Raw genomic sequence first — 21,495 nt, forward strand, 5'->3', positions numbered from 1 at the left:
AAATGAGTAAGAGGCTTACCCGTCCACGGCTTTGTTCCTTTACGAACGCGTGCCGGTCGGTTCTTCCCGGTGGAAATAGGGGAACCTCGTTTTTTCAGGATCAATAGCGACGATTTTTGAATGTGCGCACCGTTTCAGCTGGCAATTAGCAGCTACGGTAAGTTAGTTTATAGATCCATTCGGTGGCGTGTGTGCGGGAGCGAAACTCGATTTTCTCGAAAACAACGATTCGTGAAAACGAAATTTGTTCCGCGATTTCAGTGTGTTTCGGAACGGGGAATCAACTCCGGCTAATTTCTATCTCGTTACCGATGGATCTAACGCGTAGGATCGACTTGCACAGTAAGTTAACTCGAGGGAAACGTTATTGGCGATGATTGATGATTAATTGCAATGATCGGAGGCGTTCTAGCTAGAAAAGCAATATTTTAGACTGGTATAATTTGATATATTTAAAAGATTTTTAAACACAAGGGAGACATTAGTTTCTAATATTTCTTGAGCTGTAAAATTGCAACAAAACTATTTTCGGCTCAAGTATGACTCCAACGATAGCCTATTGAGGGTATACACAAAATTTGATGTCAATAGATAGTCTATCTAGTAGATCCAGTTCTCCAGAGATATCATGGACGTTAATTCGATGAACACAGTCCCGGGGAAACGTAGTTTCAAGGTTCGAAGGATTCAAATCGCGTTAACTTCGTCAATTTTGGGGATTTCGGGATATCGTTTCGGAAACTCATTTTCGTAACCTCATTTTTCATGAAACCGCAAAAGAAATCGACTTTTCCAAACTGGTAGCTTGAAATACACCCTTAATCCTGAAAATAGTCCGATGAATAACGAGGCATTTTATGCAAAATCCTAGCTTCATATATTACTTCATAAAAATCGAATGAAGCGAAACATTTCTTTCCCCCAACGGAAAGTACCACCAGCATAAAATGATATAAAAACAAGTTTCATTTCGTTTAATACAGACGTTCGGTATTTATATTGGTGAAATTGTTAAATTACTAACCGAGGCGACTTTATTTTCTGAAATATTAGTCGGTAAATTAAATCAAGTGTACTTTCAGCCTATATACATATTTGTGGAACTGAGGATAATTGTGATGAAACATTTTCACGCGATTTTAAAAATTCTCTTTTCCGCAAGTACTGTTTCCATCTTCCATTCAGTATTTGTAAATATTCAAAATTGAAGCCTCTCGCGATATTAAAATTCCCGGTTTCTCTTCCTCTCTCATCAAAAATTCGATTTTCCCGCAATCAGCACGGTTCGGTCGCGATTTCCGTGGTGTTACCGGTATAATATTAGCCGTCGTCGATGCGAGGATACGGTTAATATTTACAGGAGCTGGAGACACGGGTGCACAAATGTTATTCCGAACCGGAGGCGATCGTTTCGCTTGGATTAATCAACCCCCGGACGGTAGGTACTCGCGGTAACGTAACGCGACGTAACAACGGGGGATTCGTCTTGCGGCGTTCACGGGTATCATCTAGTCTGGTGCGGGTGCGGGTGCGGTGCGGATGCGGGTGCGGGCGAGCAGAATCCGCTCGTGGCACTAATTAACTCTGTACCGTTGCCGTTGCGGGATCTCTCCGATGATATGCTCCCGTTGTAATGATGCCGGCGAGAATTGGTGCTTTCCATAGGGAACGGTGACGCCTGCCGATGATTCGGCGTCAAGGTTGGCGGCGGCGTTGGGAACGGCGTTGTCGGGTTGTCCGTGGTCGCCGCACCCTCTGTGTCCGATCCTGTGCGGTACGAACGGTCCCCGACACCTGCAAGCACAAACATTTACATCGTTTCAATCTGTGCAAAAATTCTAACGATAAATCGCACGAATTTATTCGACCCTCTGTCGAGAAAATCAACGCTTCTCTTTCTTCAAGTATGTTTTAATCGTCGTAACCGTAAAACGCATACAGTAAAGGGTTAATTTTACACATCAAAATCGAGTTTCATGTAAATCCTTCCCCCATTATCAAATCAAGATTTGCTCGAATTCATTCCCAAAAGCATCACCGATGCCCACTATTCAAAGCCAACGACTCCGAGTTAATTACAGTGCTCCAATTAACCACGTCCAGAGAGCCACTAGAATCAGTAACAAACTCTTGTGCATTGAGATCAGAGAAACGGATGGGCGATGCGTAAAATCTAGACAATCGAGTGGAAAGGGTTACAGAATTGATGAACTGCTAGGTTCAGTCATCAAAATCTTCACCGTCTGAATGTTAACAAACCAATCAACAAACACAAGTTTCAGGCAAAATGTTCGCCTTAATATCAAATCAAGATTGCTCTAATTCACTCCACAAAATGAAACATCAACCACCCTTTCGGTATTCGAAGCGGACAACCCTGAATTAATCACGGTGCTCCAATTAACTACATTGGGAGAGTCGCTAGAATTAATAACAACCTCTCCGCGGAATCAGAGAAATAAAAGAGCCGCGGACATCTATGGCAGTGAATTAAGTTCGATTAAATTTCTAATCACCGATAGTCCAATAATTCACGGTGGAACATGTGTCAACGCATTGTCGGGCGGGCGCATCCGTATTACGATCGAATTGACTCCCATTCACTGGGTCTGGATGCGCGACGCAAATATGATTGTCCAAGACCATGACGGGGGCATAAACACGCGAAACGAAGGGTGTAGGGGTGGCGAGGACGGCGAGGGGGGGTTGCCCGGTGATTTCAGGTTTCATCGCGTTTCGGAACAGCTATCCGCGAGGTGATTCGGTATAGTTGGTCGACGGGGGTGGATATGTGTACATGTATAGTCGAATACCGCGATGCAGGCTGACGCGCGCACAATCGTGCACAGCCGGCCGACATGCGAGTGCTATAGCGAATCTTCCGGAGTCATCTCGAGAGTGGCGGCGGCATGTTCGAGACGATACAGCCATCATTTCGTTTTACTGCTCTCCAAGCGCTGCATCAGCCGACCGTGTTGGAGGAAGCCTTTCCCCCCGGAACTATCTCTCGGTCCTGCATTCTTTCCTCCCTGGACCTGGAGCACTTTGACGCGCGTCGTTGCCCTGACCCGCATTTGCTTAAGTTGTCCGCCGCCACCCCGCGCGCGTCCCCCTCAAACCTACAACAACAGACCGAGCGAAACCTCTACCCCCGCTGGACTCGTGTTTAGGGTACGCGTGAGAAGAGCACTTCGCGATGAGATTGTTTCAATCACGGAAAAATAAGTTTTACCATTTCAGCTGGGAATGTTAGCATTGATAGATTTATCGGAGACTCGTGTCGGAACGCAAATACACGATAAAACTAGAATTTGCGTGGCGTCGAGAAGAGTTGAACGACAGCGAATCCTTATCGGTTCTCTTTTTTCCCAGCAAAGTTTCCGAACCAGTGTCCGCAACCTGGTGTATCCGTGCAGGGCGATCCGCTCGAAATGAAACAGCGATTGCGCCTGTTGAACCGTGTGACCCAATTGCCGGGCACGCGGAGAGGTGTTCGTGGATGTCCTGTCATTCTCGCGTCACGGAACGTCAGGCATCGTCGGGCAAGAATATTCCGACGTGACGGACTGTTCCCTCGGTGACACGTGGACTGTGAACGGGCCGATCGTCGGGGCCAATCGGCAACCGGTTGCAAACAGGACAAGCCCGCGTAAATCGGATCTGACGGTGTGCGCCGGTGACACCGTCGCGTTGCTCGCTTTCCTCTGTCCGTAGCCATTGATCCAATAACAATTTCGGAAAATCGCAACGACGCAGTACACACTGATCAATCGAAAACGGGATGAGCAATCGCTAAGTTTGCTTGCTAGGTTGCTCGTGTTTAGAAGGCGTGTTTCAATGGCTGCGATGCATTAACAGAAATTGCGATAACCAATCTAAATATTGTTCTTCCATAGAAATATACTTCTCCCGAACCGTCGAGCACAATGATCGTTCCAGCGAGTGCGCTACAACTGTATCACGACTCTACAACTGCGCTATAAATCAAGTCCGCGGATTGTCACTTTCCGGCCCTATTAATCTCAATCCCGCGTTAAACTCGGGAAGATTCTTCCGCGACACGAAGCTTCGCCGCTCTAAGCTCCGAAGCCATCCATAAAGTTACACCTTCATCCTTTCGTCCTCGAATGGCATCAATTTTCTGCAAGAATATTACTTCGCAAGTTCCACGGGAGGGACGCTATTATCTAGCAGACGGGTCGTTGCAGCTTTCGGTAAACAATTTTTCCCCTTCGTACGATACATGTCCGCGGTTTTTCGGTCACCCAGCGAAAAAGATGACGCGACATCGGTCTCGTTAATTGGCAGATAATTGCCCGTTGGACGAACGCGCGATCTAATTTACTATTAAACTTCCTTCCCACGGCGAAGGACAAAGGGGTGAAACGACGGTGGGAAAAGATGGAGGGGTGTGGCGGCGTGATGGGGGGGAAGGGGGTGGATAGTATGGAAGAGACGAGGGGATTGAATCTTGTCGGTAATTAATGAGGAAAGTTTTACAAATAGCCGAAGGCAGAGTCACTAAACGCCTTAACAAGACCGTGAATTCCATCCGCAAGCAAAATATCTCGCGAAAGTTAGTTTTTAATTGATAATTATCTTTCCCGGTATAAACGGTAATCAGCGTCCCATTCCGTTTCTCTCTGTTCTTCTAATTGCTTGCTTTACCACCGTGAATTATCGACTATCGGACGAACTTTCGGCTGTCCGAAAATATCCAAAAAAGAGTAGCCTTTGTCAGATAAATATCGATAGACTTCGGAGCACAGTTGTCTTTCGAGAACCGTCTGTTTTCGAGAAGAGAATCGGACGTTCGCCGAGACAGAAAATTGACTTCGATCGTATCTGTTGGAAGATGTTCGAGAACTGCGATCATTAATCCTTGGAGGAACTTTCAACAATTGCACAAATGGCAGAGGGACCATAAAAATCTGCCTTCAATTTCGAGAAACAACATCTGACAATTCTAGTAATTCTTTCATAAAATTCTATTGGCTTCCGTCTCGTTTAGGGATCCGATGTAACGACGAGGCTGGGAGTGTTAATAAATCTCGAACGAGATTTCTAATAAAAAAAAAATACAGCATCTCACCATCCACTGGCAACACACGAAACATCCGAAAATACGTGACAAACCTTCATCGCAGGGTCTGCGACCCTCGGCAAGATCCCGTGACCCGGAGGACCAGGTCGCGAACCCCCACGGCGGCATCGCGAATTAGAAAATCCAATCTATAGAAACGCGGGCTGAAATTGCGGGAACGAAGCGTAAGAAATGTAGAGAGGGTGGTCGAGGAGGAATCGTCGGAAGCAGCGAAGGAGGGCGCGAGAGTAGCAGAAGGATGAAGAGGAAAGAGGAAAGAGGAAGAGGGTAGCGGTCGTAGAGCATGCGAAGGCGAGTTCTCCGAGGGTTGGTAGAGGGAGAGAGGCTAGAAGGGGGCATAACACAATTACATGTGGGGTTGAAGCCGGGGCCGAGCTTGCTCTCGGCGGCACGACCTTCCGGCTAAGGGAGGGACGAGGGAAAGAGCCCAACGGTGGGTGGCAAGATTGAATATGAAAGTTTAATGCGAGCAATATCAGCGCCACTGCCCCGTCCCACGGCCACTCGGTCTCTCAGACGTCTCGGCTATCAGGCTGCCCATCTTGTCCGTATCTCTCTTTATATCGTGGCCGGGGCATCGACGCACAACGCTGCTGGCTTACTCCAAGGAGAACCAGTGTCCTGTGTGCAACCCCCGCAGAAAGCGCTTCCTCCGATCTTTGATGTCACGGGGAAAAGCGTGTTCCGTTGTCGCGACCGTGTTTTTAGACGGGAATCCGAGGTACCGTGCCACCTCGTCCGGTGGGGATACAGATCGACGGCCACTTGAGTCGTTATGGAACCAGACTACCTTGGAAATCTTTCTAGCAGTTAGGATATACCTCCCGAGGTCTTCATTATTTTTAGAGGACGAGGCACTTGCCGGATCCGTGAATTGGAATTCTTTTGTCGACAAGCGAAGCGATGAAATTTTGCTTCGTTGTAATTACACTGCCAAGCTATATCCATTCGTCTCGTACCCAGTGTGTGCTATGTATCTGAAAACGTGTACATATCTGGGAAAAAATGAATGATGCAACAAAGTAGTTTTGATCAGCGTAACTAACGAAATAGATCGCAGTGCAAGGAGTTAATCAGAAAAATAAGATCAGGAGGCGTCACGGTAAAAGTCGTCGGTAAAATCACCGGTGGTGGTGGTCAGCTGCGTTGGCCGGTGTTCTTCATCGGTCAGTCGCTAACAAGCGCTCGTTTGTAGCCGGAACAAATGACGGGCACCATTTGACACCGTGTTCCGGTGTTCCTCTTTCCCTCGGCTTTCCGTGCACGGTTATTCTTTATTCCACGGTGTCACGTGTCGCGTATTGTAGCCGGGGGTCGTGTAATGGCGAAGCGCAAAGCGCGCGGGGGTGGTTCGAGCGCGCGCGTCAGGTAATAAAATCGATAGTCCGGCAGGCTTTCACGTCGGTCACACTTCCGGGGCTGAAAAGTAAATCGAGCTCGGTCGAGGCCACGGGCACCACCGAGAGAGAGAGAGAGAAAGAGTGAGAGATAGAGAAAAAAAAAGAATATAATAGTGTTCTGGCCGGTATTCACTGCGTGACCGGCTATAGAATCGCTCGATCCCAGGTCCGGTGCAGGGTGCACGCTCTGCACGCTGCACACCGACGGGTTTATTGTGCGCATCGCTGTTGATTGGAAATATTGGTTCGTTGTTTACCTTTATACAGGGCCGCGCGGGACCGACTATCTCAGAACAATGTCCTCCAGCGCCAACCACCCCGCTCGCCCTCCAGCGCCCGCGCTATTTCCCTTTTATTTGTTTCGGACAATCTTGCGAACGCACGTCGAAATCCGTCAATTGCGCCGCGCCGTGTATTTACGTACACGCGCCCCCGAAACAAATAACGGCCCTGCCACCTATCGGACTTCGATTCATCGTCATATTTCGCACGGGAAACATTTTTTCTTCACTTTTTTCCCCGTCCAGCACCGCTCGCCCGTGCGTCCCGTCGACGGAGAACGACGATCGTGAAATACGACCGGGTACCATTTGCTTTCGAACGCGTCTTCGATGGCAGCGCCGCGAGCGATTAGGCGACACCCTAAGCCACCGGGTTAATTGCTCGATGAGGTTTTACGTGGTGGGGTGGTCGCGGTGACTGGTTACAGTGGTGTTTGGATCCGGACGGTCCTTAGGGGAGAAATTCATTTTCTTTTCTTGGAGAGTGTGAAGTCAGTGATTTCATTGTGCTGGGTTGTAAGATGGATTTCTTTGAAGTGCGACGTTCTAAATGAAATGTAATTTGTTCGTTTCAAGCGAAATGCGAAAGTGAGGGAGGTATTGTCTTTGGATCTTTCGTGCAATTACTTGCGAGCAGCGTTTCAAAGCTGGCTTATCAGAGGACTCATCGAGTGATAAATTCGACTGATGTGTATTTCTTTGCGATAACGAAGAGACTGCATCTGTTCAGACTTTATATGATTTTTATCGTAATGTATGCTTTAATAAGAATTTTTATGTCAGTAATTGCGAATGAAAAGTTGTTTCCGTTCGAATAAAATTTCTTACGAGCAATATCATTAAATTAATATATTTATGATCAATGAAATTAGTTCTAAATGCTTCCGAATTACTTGGAGCACCAATATCGTAACATAAACCGATTTCAGGGTAATTCGCACGAGACCGAAATAAAAAGCATCGATAATATTGAAAACGGTGCAGCTCCCATCGTCGCCGCAGTATATCTCTCGTCGATAAAATAAATCTCGCATCAGCCGGGGCAATCCTCATTTTAAATCAGCTTGCCAGCTCGTTAAACGTTCACCAAATTCAAGTCAAACACGAGCTGCAGCTACATCCTTGCCTCCCAAATTAATATTCCCAGAGTTCCCGGATCCATAATCTACCCGCACACGATTCCCAATGCCCAGTGACATTATAGATTACAGTCATATTTTTATTACAGTCGTTGCAGCGTGTTTCAAATCTGATACCCATTCGAAATCACGGAATTAATAACCCGCTCCAGTTTATCCTTGAATTATTTATAGCCGCTCGGCTTCATTCCGTTCCGGTCCCGGTGTATCTGAAATTGCTCCGCGGCTGGAAGAGTTAAAAACGACCAATTTTATATCTGTTTTATTTGCCTGGGGCTTACGCTCTTGAGGACCAGCCTTGAAGGAGGAACTCGGTTTCGAAAATTTTTAAAAATAAAATATAAGGCAGTTCTTTTTGAAACTTTAATAGTACTTTGCTACATGTTCGAGGAGTATGTACTAATTTTTTCGTTGAAAAATGCCTGGTGGAAATGGATATATAAATATTTCTGGAGGCCTCACTTTTTAACTTTTAGCTAATGGTGGACACATTTATATAAATATATATGTATTTATTTTATTTTACTATGAGTCCGAGTTATTAAGGGGAAGTCGATTGTTCGGGGCTCAAGCCTAATTCCCGTGGCAACCGCAGGCAGCCCTCGAAATCCTCGACAAATCGCAACGGGCCACGTTCCGAGGTCCTCTCACGTCATAATGACATAATTGAAGCGCCGAGAACAACCGAAAGGATTGATCCTGGGGAGCGTTTACGGCCTGGGATTCGGTGCGTTTGACCGTGGGGTTTCTTCAGCGAGGATGAGGACGAGGACGAGGATTCTTCTCGCAGCGGGTGACGCGAAGAGTACTGTCGCAACCCCCGCTAATGTCGGGGGTGGATTTTGTTTGTAGGGGATCGTTGCCATGGCAGCGTGCTGTACGCTCGCTCGGCCACCGAATGCACCTTCGGACCACGACCAAGCTTGCGGAAAAGTTCGCCGCCGGGGCTTTCGCGAACCCCTGCTAATTCTACGCCTGTAGAACGCGCCGCCTGTGAACTCCCTGCTACCGCGATTTTTGCCGAATTTTGGCGACCGCCAAATGAAAATTTCCTGGCGATATCGTCCGACAATACTGTCACACTGTGAATTCTATGGAAACTAGAAGCAATCGGATTATTATGCAAAACGAAAATTGTCCAAGTTGCATTATTTGTTTTTCACCCATGAATTAAACACCTAGTGTTCTCACATACAAGAGTAATTGTATGTAATTTTTGGTTCAAATAGTTTGAATGTCAATTATTAATTTACCATAACATCTACATGGTATACAAGCACTATGTGAAGTGGCTACGGTGGAGCGGCATGATTCATAATTGCCGCCAAATATCTCTGTGTTCTGATTGACTATCGTTCGATATGCGTCGTTCCTTTGTTCTGACGTTTATGGTTTCAGTTTAACGTCTACCGGCATGGTGTTAATTAGTTTTCTCAAAAGTTCCATCATTGAATTTATATAATTCGTTTACACACAGCAAGTATGTCAAAGTTTTATTGGTATTATCCGGTTTTGTTGAACAATTACTATAGTTCACAGTATTTTACAGACGCAAAATTTCTCTTGAAAATGGTCCACATTTGGATCGAAACGTCGAGAACAATTGAAATTGCAAGATTGCTTAGTGAGTAACATTTGATCGAACCTGTGGCGCCGAAATCATTAAATTGTTTATCTGAGTCATCTGTCAAAAGCAGAAGATAAACAAAAATGTATTTAATCAAATAATATAACACTTCCTAGTCTCGTGTCAGTAATAAGCGAAATGCGTACATACATTATACATGATGCATCTGGCAGCATTCCCTCGAAAATGAAAACAGGAATAAATTCTGGAAAGTCGGGCCAGTTGTGTTGGACACTAATGTAATCTTCTGGTTGGAGATTAGCAAGATATTTTTGTTAGATAGTTTTCCAATCACGCTTCAATCCCGAGATCCCTGACGTCCACGCGAAGGGCACGTCAGTCAAAGAAGATGGGGTGCAATCTAATCGCGATCTGCGAAATCTGCTGTGTATTACGAACTCTTCCCCCCCGCAATTACTTGTGAATAGTGTTACGTCTGAGAAGCGACCCCCTTCGATCGCGCGACTCGACGATTAATTTGGAGCGGCGGTAATTTTATGCGTTCCGGCTAACGAACGCGAGGGTCCCGATGAAATATGACGATCGGAAAATAGATCGGGGCTGCTGCAGCGAATCGCTCGGGCTCCCCGAATCTTGCTCATCTTTGCCGCGATTATTCGTGTAATCTCCCGCGAAACGATCGTCGAGGAGGAATGCCAGAAGCACTGATAAATAACGCTGTACAAGGAATTCTATCTCTTTGAGCTTCCGGACTTTGGATTTTGAAAACAGAATACTGTGGTATGTATTCTGTGAATTCTTCCGAGCAAGATTGTGTGGCTTAATACTCCATTGTTAGTACGGAAATATGTTTAGATGTTTCTAAAGAAGCATCTGAAATTTTGTATCTGAAAAACCATTTGTTGGATCGAACTACCTTTTTTCTATATCCATTAGGAGGGTGCAATCTACTATAAAAAATTTCTTTTAGTGAAGAAGTTAATTTTGTAGTATTAAAAATTAAAAACAACCGTATTCTTTATGCAGGATCGTAACCGATAAGCTGCTGCAAGCGGCGTTCACGAAATTTGAATAAAGGAGAAGTATTTATCGAAACCAGAGAAAACAGCGGCAAAGAGGAGGAAGATTGGAGCTGGGTCTAACGAGTAAAAGAAATTTATTTATTCGCCGGGAGGTTGTAAACCGGTCATTGAATATTCCCAGTCCCCGCTCCAATGACAAATATGGATCCGTGAAATTTGAATACCATCGACGCGTTCGAGACTAGCTTTTCCCTCTCGACAGTGCCTAAATCAATATGACGCTTTCGCCGGGCGAAATAGGGGAGCGATCGAGAACAGGACATGTCCACGGAAAAGGGGCGCGTCGAGGTAGCCGCGTTTCGAAATTTAATATACAGGAAGATAGAGCGGTAAGATTTATCCCCGATGCCTCGTAAATTGTTTGCGCTCGCTGCCCGAAACAAAAAGGAGAAACGAACGAAAAGGAATCAAATCGAATGAAAACTCCGGCTCGTGTAAAACGCGTAAACCCTGTACGCTGAATAAAATAAAAAAAAAAGGATACGCAAAAAAATGCAAGTGAACGTGTACGCGAGCGTGTGCGCGCGTGTACGTGCACCGTACGTGAGAGCGGGCACAAGCGAAGCGACGCAATCATCGCGCGAAAGGAATTACGTTCATTTTTCTGCGAACGGTTACTAAACAATCCATTTTACGACCTCGGTCCATCGAGGGAAACAACGCTCCGTCGGAACGCGAATAAATACGGAAAAGTATACAGCGGGGAGAGCAAACACAGGGCATCGCTCGAGCAAAAATCGATTCGCGTCCAGAGAGCAACGATACGGCCCGCTATCGACTCGTCTAAACTCGCGAAAACCCGATCTCCCCTTTATTTGTCGCTTTGATTCGATCGCCGAAAACACCGGGACACTCGAGACAAGCAATGAAACTTTCGAGAGTGAAATCGCTACGCCGTCCATGGAAACCAGATCGACTTTCCGCGTTCCAACAGAAATGAAATTCAAACTACGGTAGTACCGCGATGTGTATTACAAAGATGTGCACTGTATTTGTAGCGAATCTTTTTATGAAATCTTTACGAACATATCTGCGATATTTTCCCGATTAAAACGAATCCAAACACGATGTCATTTGATTCATAAGTGCTTGTTTTATTCAGGATTTAATAAAATCTTGATTATCCGAACCGATGGTTCGGAAATACCACTGTATTTGTAGCGAATCTTCTTATGAAACTTTTATGAACATATCTGCGACTTTTTCCCGATTAAAACGAATCCAAACACGATGTCATTTGGTTCATACGGGCTTGTTTAATCCAGGATTTAATAAAATCTTGATTATCCGAACCGATGGTATCCGAACTCTTCCTTGTTCGAATATATGTTTATAATCGAGGCTCTACTATATCGAGGATTAAACAAGTGAATATAATTCAAATTCAAATTCAAAGCATGTCGTGCTTGGTATCATTTGAATCGGAAAAATGTTACGAATATGTTATTAGGTTGGCAACTAAGTTCGTGACCTCCACATTTTCTGCAACAAAGTCATTTATATATATTTTTTAAGTACCAATATTTTATATCAAATTAGTCGTAAAATTCAGAGCTTTCCAATCATATTCAGTTCAAAAGTAATGGTCACTGAATGAAGTTATAATGATACAATAGAAGAGTTACGAAACAGAAAGTCGCAAATTGAGTTGCCAACCTAATAGTAATGTGTTCATGTAAGAAATAGTAAAAGTAGTTTTCCTCAAAATTGCGATTGTTGAGATGCACTTGTCACCCTACCATGAACAGAGCAAGGTGTTTGGGTAAGGTTCAGCTTATAGTCGTATGATAACCATCGCTGGAATGGCAGGGGACAACACGAATCCGCGATCGCGACACCGGAAAGAGCCCTGGTAGAAAATAGTCGTAAGGGCTTCCACGCACAATGTGTCCTTTTGCTAACTGTCATATGCATAGGGAACAACGGGGGCCGTCTACAGAGGCTGCTATCGAAAAGCAATTTCCGAGACGTCAAATGGAATGGAATCGAGTCGTGGCGTGGGGTAGGAGAAGGAAAGTTCGGTGACGTTTTCGTTGGTAACCCCGGCCCGTGGCCCCGAGATCACTTTCAGCGTGGGAGTAAGACTTCAAAAAAAAAAAGAGTGGAGGAAGGAGGACGGGGCCAGGCTGCAGAGCGTGTGTATGAGAGAGAGAAAGAGAAAGAGGGGATGATGGGAAGAAGACGGAAAGAAATAGCGGAGAAGAAGCCGTATCTTCAACAGGTGCAAAGTGTCGACCGTTGAAAGGGCCACTCCTCGTTTCGCCTCCCACTTTACCCCGTTCCTCTTCCTTCCGCTTCTTAAACCGCAAGCTCTTTGATAAAAGGCCTAAAGCCGGCGAGCACCTTTGGGGAAAACGAGCCACGTCCCGCCGGCGAGTCATAATAAGTCGATGCTCCATTTGGGAGCCTACTATACTCTCTAATGAGGCCACACGATCCGCCCTGGTCCAACCTCTGGCTCTTTCTACATCCAGCTCTGTGCTTTCGAACGAACCCGAGCCATTTCCCCCAGTCAGTTTGCGATTTTTAAAAATCATCTTTCTTTATAACGATCCTTGGAAAATTGGTCAAGGTACCCTTTTTCCATGAACAAGCATAAAACGTCTTTGAAGATTTATTTTCTATATCCTATCGCACATATCATGTCTATTTCACTTGTCTGATCACATGTCGTCCTATTCTACTTGGCGAGACGTAGACTGACGCCCATCGCAGAACTCGCTAAAGACTTTTCAATAAATTCAATCTTCTCGCTTCTATCTCGCGTCTCTCCTTAGTAATAGAGTAATCCTGGAATAAAATCCTGTATTCCCATGAATTTCCGCGAAGCTATTATCAGCACTGACATTCCCTATTACAAATCTTCCTCGCAAACACAGAGCAACTTATCTCTCGGAAAAGTTCAGACGTCCTAGTTACCGCACAAAGCAGAATCCTTTCATTCCAGGAACTGCTCTTTGCCCCGGGACGATTCTCGATTACATTTTCCCTGCGTTTAATTTTCTAGTTGCAAGAACCGTTCTCCAGGTATCGACGTATCGACGTGTGCCCCGGCAGCGACCGCAGAATACAAAATAAGAAACGTAGGGAAACTCGCGTGCACCAGCGAAAGAAAGTTTCTTCGCTGGGAGCGAAGCGGCGGCACGCGGCTATCGTCGCCGCACGAATAATGGACGAGGCCCGATGACTAATGCAGAAGCGCCGGATGATGATGACACGGCGGAAAAAGTTCCGGTTTGGTTTCATGAAATATACACCACAACAGACGCTAACAACCACTCATTACGGCTGAAAATAACGCGGGTCGTAGCCGGTCTTAGCCGGCGCGCCGTAATTCCGAGGGAAAATACAGAGCTCTGAAATTTCAATTTCCCACGTCCCTCCTGGTCGCGTCGCTTCTTTTTTTTCACCCTTTTCCCTTCGTTTTACCCTCGTCCCTCTTCTCTCCCTGTTTCCCTCTACGTGAACGCGTCGTCCGCGGAATGCATTAAAATATTTTCCGGCCGCTCGTCGCGAGTACACGACGCTGCCGCCGGCGACAAAACTGAAATATTTCACGCAACGGAACGATGAATGCGAGACTCGCGGGCGGTCGCGTCGCGACGCTCGACGGTGCCGCGTCGAAGGCGTAGGCGATCACGCAATTGTCGATTATCGCGACGGCCACGACGTAAAACTAATTTAAAATGTTAATGTCTCGCCGTACGGAGCCGAGCGACTCGTAATAGATGTCGAAACCTTAATAGGAAATCGAGCGACGAGCAAGGAAACTACCAGATTGGATGCCAAACGCAGCCTACCGGGACTGCAACGCTGGCCCGTGTCTTCTAGATACTGGTTATCGATACTAAACGCGAGTACGATCGTGTTTCTAGGTAACGACGTCTGCGAACGAGGGAGATAAATAAAAGATACGAGGCGAATGAATGATAATGTCTCAAAGGCCGAAAATATTTTCTTAAAAGATGTGCACGAACACCTTGTACACCCACCGTGTATCCTGAATACAAGGTAGAATTTTCTGAAAATGTTACGACGAATATATCTGAGCCGAACATGGAGCCATACACTGTCTCGGACACATCGACACGCAGCGACAGCACACAGTCACTTTTTCTCCACGGCAATTCCATGGACTAAGCCCATGGTGACACGTTCTACTCCGCGGGGGTCCGGCATGGTAATTCCTCCATTTCTTTGGTCCCCGCGCAACGTTGTCAGCAACAGCAGCAACGTCTCCGATCCGACGTTTAATTTTCGTCGGTCCAGCCCCCCCACGAGCGTGAAAACTGCTCGAAAAAAAGAACTGGCCATGCTCCGTTCTCTTTTATTGTCTTGCTCCGAGTATACGGCCATGACAACTCTCGAAACGAAGGACGGCTCGTTAAGCACGGTGGAAACACCGTCTCCAGGATCGAGAACCTTTTAGCCCTTTAAATGCGATTAAACTTTACAGAAACGCTCGCCGTCCGGGACGGTTAGTTCCTTACAGATCGCGTCGGAGAGGGAGAGAGAGAGAGAGAGAGAGAAAGAGAGCTCTCTCGACGGAATGCGAGACTTACGGGGACTTATTTTCTATCAGCGAGCCCGGCTATTTCTTTTCTTGGCCGGCGAGATTGTCTTGCGAACCGGACAACTTGATGGGCATTCTTAATGAGCGGGAGAAGTTGTATTAAATTCGGATTAAATTTTGTTTAATTTAAATATCATTCTCGCAAGAATTTTGCGTCGGCTCCCGACGAAATGCGTTCTAGCGAACTGTTAGTTTGCTGTAAATAGGGCTAGGTAAGATATTCCATTTTTTAATTTCAATTTTATTCGCGATTTTCTTTGATAAGCTCGTTTTTAATTGCACCGAATGCGCAGTCTATAAATCACGAAGAGAGTATTCTTTTTCTCGGTCTACTTGCTTGCCGAACAGTATAAAATTATGTCAACCTCGATCGGCGAGGTGAGTACGCGAAAATGCTTTGCTCCGGCTAATTAAGCTAACGACCATATTAATCGCGCGTTCGCGGCGAGATTTGGAGCAGATCGAATATGTAGGCGTGCATTGAGTGCGAAACCCGGGGATGGTTAACTTCATAATCAGCGAATGGGGGAGACAAATAAATTCTTGTTCGTCGACGCGCGGCGCAATTAAAATAGTAATAACATTTTAGGGCTCGAGTGGAAAGGAGATTTAATGCCGCTTTCCGGGCACGAAACAATCTCAGCTATGCGGCGAGTAATGTATCAAATAGATTAGAAGATCTAAACCTGCTGCATTACCGGGGGCCCGGAAACGGCGGGCTCGTAACGTATTTCAACGGGTTATCGTTCGCAACGGAACACAGCCGCGGTGGCGAGATGTGCATTGTTAAACAGCAAACTCGGTAAATTCATTATAACGCAACTACTTCGGGGAACTGGCGGAATGCTAGCGCGCGCCACGCCGGATTGATTTTAGCGCTTTATTTCGGTATCAGCGCTACTTTTGACTTCATAAACAGAACGTTCGAGCTTCCATTAATATTAGGGAACTGATTCCCTGCGATTTTACATTGTTTTTTGCTGGAAAGGATGTCAGTGATCGACGTGAAGCAATATTCGCATCATTTATGTAGTACGATTCTATAAATTCTTTTAGTCAATGGAGGAAGGGCACAATAAATAATAATCTGGCACTACTTTAACAATATAGTGGTGCCACTAAATGGAGTACTTTACTTTAGACATATTAGGGTATGTTCGAAGAGAAATTACTAGAGAGAAGACAGCTTCATAAACAACTCCTCAGAGCCTTTTCCAATAACAATTTTCAGTTGCTTCAAAGAAAGGTTGCTAGAGAAAAGACAAAATTGTCGACCAGTGAATAATAATATGAATTTTTCACCAGAAATATTAAGCTACATCCCAAGAGTGGTTAAAGCAATGACAAAATTGTCGACCAGGTGAATAAATAGTCCTCTCTGGACTTTTCCTGGAGGTCCCCAGGGAAGCATTAAGGGCAATCCTGCCAAGACCGCTTTGAGAAACCTGCTAGCATCCTTTCTTCCCAAGATAACCCAAGTCCCTGCTTGCCTAGGAGGACCTTGAAGGATCTAGGGTTCTCCAGGAGATCCTTAACAAGAACATCCAGGTTTCCTCCGCAGGGGAACCTCAAAGGGCCTTTGAAGGATCTCCTAGGATTCTCCAGGAGATACCTAAAGGACCTGTCAGGTATTCCCTCTGGGGGATCCTTGAATCGCCCTTGAAGGACCTCGTAAGATCTTCCGTCGTGGATCAAAGAGACTTGCTTGACATGATTGAGGATGGCCTCAGAATGTTCCTCGGTGACAGGTGAGCACCTAAGTCCGAACACGTATTGCTGAATTTGATCCTATCTATCAAAGGCCAATGCAGATCAATTATAAATTTTTGAAGCTAGGTTTTAGACATCAGGGTATCCATCGCATTCTCTCAAAGAAATAATCACCTAGATAATAATTTTTGAGTAGCTCCTATATCTTTCTGGTAGATGGTCGCTGCAAGAGCATCGTTCCTCGGTGAATTAATTATCACAGGAAGCGCCGTAGACAAAATCGCATCAATTCTCTCAGTTGCACGCGCAATCAGCTAAATTATCACGACACCGTGGGCCTCTTTTCGGAATAATAACGAGCACAGGACCGTCGGCCATTCATATTCGTTGCGCGGCGCGCGAGGGCCTGGCCTATGTATAGTGCAATTCGTGCGCGAGGTCACTTAATAATGCAGATAGAGAATACCTGTAGTCCCGTAGTGCAACGCGTGTAAGTCATGATTAATATTTCAGGTGTCGACCGCGGAAGTTAGGGGCCCTCGAACGCCCGGTTTCGAGGGGTAAGACTGACCATTGCCGGGACGTGGGAGGTTCGCCCAAGGTTTCGTTGTCCGGTAGGTTGTTAATTATTCGCAAAGGAAATTAATGCGCCCCCGGCAATAATTTATATCGGCCGCGAAATGAATGGTTAGCAGACGGAATTATTCACGATCCGCGTCTCGCCGTTCCGGGATCGGGATACAGCCCTTGCACCACTTTTCAGAGATTCTTTACCACGATCTTTACTGGTCGAGCATTAACTCTCACTCGTTTATTATGACTTTCTTCAATTTTTCTATCTTCTGCTTCATTTACGGGCGGAAACGTTTTATCAACCAGGAAACAATTTATTTCGACGATTAGAGGATTTCTTAAAATTTAGGAAAACGTACCTTTCGTATAATTACCAGACTTCGAAGTTCCAAGAATAAAGACTCGCTGTCCAGTTCTAACAATAGTCCTGTCAAAACCGATTCTCCGAACAGAACGTTTCTCATTCAACTCTAATAATATTTTGGTAGAAGATATTTCTGCGAGATAAAATTACATCATGATTCTACTCCATCCATCAGAATCCAGGGCAGACATTTTTTAATAAGTTGTTTTAAATAGAAACTAACGGACCTGCGTCGATGAGAAATTGTTTTATAATTTTTTACAGGTATTTATATAGAAACTGCAGGCGGTCTCGTTCAATTTATTGCACTGTTACATATTTGATACGTTCTAAAACTGTCGAGTATGACAATTAATCGAGCGACAGTAATATTTGACGGCGACCTTTTTCACCGTGGTGTCCAGAGCTTTGCCTTGATACACTGTCGCGTAACATTTTAATGAGTTTATTGACGATTCTCTATCGCTCCGCACGGCCCATCAAATAGTTCGTTCATGCTTTTTTCGTTTCTCATCCCTCTGCACTCGATCGGTCAAAGTAATCCCGGGCACGTCCGTGACGTTTAAGCCCAGCGTCGTTACAAAGAGCAAACCATTTTCCTTGTAATTGAATTTTTCAAAATTACCTACGCTCCCGCTGAAAGGATACGGTCGTATTAATTATGCTCGCAATATCGCTTCTGTTCCGGCGAAAAATGTATATTTTATTGAGCGTCTTGCTGGTCGAGCTCATTCCTGGATGAAACTGCACAAACCCACAAGCCGCGATTCATGATACTTGATACAGAAATACGTGCGATCTTGTGTAAATAGTTTGACTAGCGGATTGTTCATTAAAATTTAAATCAGTGCGCAATTCTGCGATTGCAGCAAGAAATAATTGCGAAGCAGCGTCACGGTGTTTGTGAACGAGTGTCGTACGAATATGGGAAATCGTTCGGATGATTTCTATGGTCACTGGCGTGACAATCAACGTGTTGAAAACAGCGTAGACATTTTAGATTGAACAGGAAGTAGGTTTCACGCAGAAATAGGCCAAAAAAGTAGGAGATTTTTCGGAACAGCGGCAATCGAGAACGAAAGAACCGAAGTAGATCGACTTGGTCCGCGGTGCGCAGCGTTTTTATTAATCGAAGAGTAATTTCTGGCGAGTGTAGCGATAATGACGCGTCAGTATCCCGGTAATTCGTTCTCCGGTATTCTCTGGCTTGGTCAGATCGCGTAACGAGGGCAGCGGGCGTCATCGTTCCCGTTCTTCTCGAACATTACGCCGGGCTGGCTCGCAGTAAAAATAACACTTCCGCCGCGCGCGCGTTCCGGTATTCCCAAAGGTGCGCATAGAAACATGAAGGTTCGTTAAACACAGCGTGATTTATTGGTTTTTCGTTCGGATTTTCCCGGGGCCTCTGGAGTGTTCTTGTTCCAGAAAACCGTTTCGTTTCCTTTTCGCCTCGCCTCGCCTCGCCTCGCCGCGAGGAACACGATATCGACACGCTTATGACGTAAATGCTCGAGTGCACCGATACGCGGCATTTGCGCTCGTTAACGGTACATCGCGAACCATCCCCCCGTAATCGCGCAATAATTCTGCTTTGCCCCCCCCCTCACCCTTTCCCTCTACGGGGCCTGTACGCCCCCAGATAAGTTTACCTTTACCGATCGCCTGAATCGCATAAACGTAATCTTCGAAACGGGCCATTAATTCGCGTCCGCAAGCTTCGCCGCGCGAACCCACGGAATTGTGCAGCAGCGCACTCTTAAGTGAATCATTCCGATACACTCCGGGAGGAAATTAGCTGTATAAAACCGCTCAGTGTCAATTACATGTAAAGTTCACGTTTTACGGCCGCCCGTTAAACTGTGGACCGTGGGTAGAGGTTCGTAGATGATTTTCACAGCGCAGCGGTGCACTTTGGAAATTCTAGTCGCGTTGCCTCGATGGGTCTGAACGTGGCTCGCTGTATCTACTTCCATCAATGTTCATCATTAGACTGCGGATCTGTATGCACTTATGGCTTACGAAAATATTCAAAAAAAGCTAGAATATAAAATTCGATAGAATTTTGTACAATTTGTAGCGGAGTGTAAATAGTTGTATAAATGGTTTATTGTAAATATTGAGTGAGTGGTACGACTGTTGAGAATGTATAATCGATGACTGAAAGAAAACATGAACTACATGTGGTATGTATGACCTGAAGGAAAGCATGAGAATAAAAGAAGTAAAATAAATAAATGCGAGACGTGTGTGCGTGTGCAATTGTGCAGAAAGAAGCGAACCCCCAAGCGGAACAGTCAAAAGAGTTTGTTCAATAAAATATAATATCAAAAAGTCAGAAAAAAGATTGAATTATTTATTATAAACTAAGTCTTTACAAATTTTTATTTATTTTTAATCTACAACGGCTGTTCCCATTAAAAATAGGATTTTATTTCATTCCACTTTCTTAAAATTTGTCTACAAAAATTGGAGAATGCATAAACTGTTTTGGAAATTCTAAGTGGAATACAATCAAGAAAATTTTCATTTCTGTTCTTCATATAATGTAAGTAAAATCAGTTTGACAATGAGTCGAGTTTTCACCGAATGAAAAAAATGGTTGACCTTTCGACCTTGAAATTAATTTTACGGCATATGATTTCTTTACAGCCTGTACATATTAATCATTAAATAATCTACGTATTATAAGAATATGTAGAGAACGAGACCGACGTTTACGAGAGTTTGGTTAATTTGATAAAACTCGATACTACTTCCCGCAATCTGTGAATCGAATTTTGTCGCGGATTGTTCATCGATGCGTCTGCAGGGAATTGGAATGTGACGAACAGGAGCCGGCGACAAAGCATTCCGGCAATAACATTTCGCGTAGGTAGACGCACCCGGACCACCACAAATCCTATATCCCGGAAATATTAGACCACTGTGCGTTGTTTCGCTTCTATTGCTTGATAGCCGCGTCGTATCGGGTAACGATCGTACTGCACAACTTTGAATATTAGCCGATCCTCTACCGTCCCTTATCATTCGTGGGACAGTTTGTCACTTACAACCGAATCTACTTCTACGATCACGTACACCCCACTCTCAGACCGGGTTACAGCTTTGACGGTCGAACAGCACTTTGACGTAGTTATCGTGTTATCGCGGCGAGTATCGTGTCTCGAATACATTCCGAGAATAAATCCCGGTTCTATCCACACGAATATCCATTTATTAACGTATCGGGTGCCCGTCTGAGTGCTTTGCCAACCAGGTTGCACCTCTTGTCCACACAATTCTAACAATCTATTGTTAGAAGCTCTACCTGCAACTATTTATCGCTTCCGGTATGTATGTTCTCAGATGAAGCAACAGTTAACATTATTCGCCGTCGCTTAATTAATATTCTCTTTCAAAAATTCTTTATTGGAGAAACAATAAATTATATAGGTATACAAAGTCGAATACAAGTAGAATAACCGGTTGATGGTCAGACATCAGATATATCTTACCAGACCCAGTAATCTTTGCTCTAACAATTAAATTCCAAGCATCAAGCAATCAGAAACCGCATCGAACTGATGAGAAACATCAATTTCCTTAAAAAATGTGATAAAGACACCTAAGGAAACCGTCGTCCACAAAGAATGCATCGTCTGAGAGACCCCATCGGCCGCCGGGAGCATTTCTAGCCGGTGA

At 45.1% G+C, this 21,495-nt stretch overlaps 1 protein-coding gene across 11 annotated transcripts in view; it reads right to left on the reverse strand.

The window, feature by feature from the left end:
• Ten-a (Teneurin-a transmembrane protein) overlaps positions 1-21,495 on the reverse strand; it is a 782,863-nt gene that overhangs the window by 443,529 nt on the left and 317,839 nt on the right. For all 11 annotated transcript variants that reach the window (XM_076447158.1, XM_076447169.1, XM_076447168.1 and 8 more), the window contains one exon: positions 1,591-1,794. In XM_076447158.1, the coding sequence (XP_076303273.1) occupies positions 1,591-1,794 (204 nt within the window). The remainder of the gene's footprint in view (positions 1-1,590; positions 1,795-21,495) is intronic.

This window comes from Lasioglossum baleicum, chromosome 2 (assembly GCF_051020765.1).
Source record: "Lasioglossum baleicum chromosome 2, iyLasBale1, whole genome shotgun sequence".
Classification (NCBI taxonomy): domain Eukaryota; kingdom Metazoa; phylum Arthropoda; class Insecta; order Hymenoptera; family Halictidae; genus Lasioglossum; species Lasioglossum baleicum.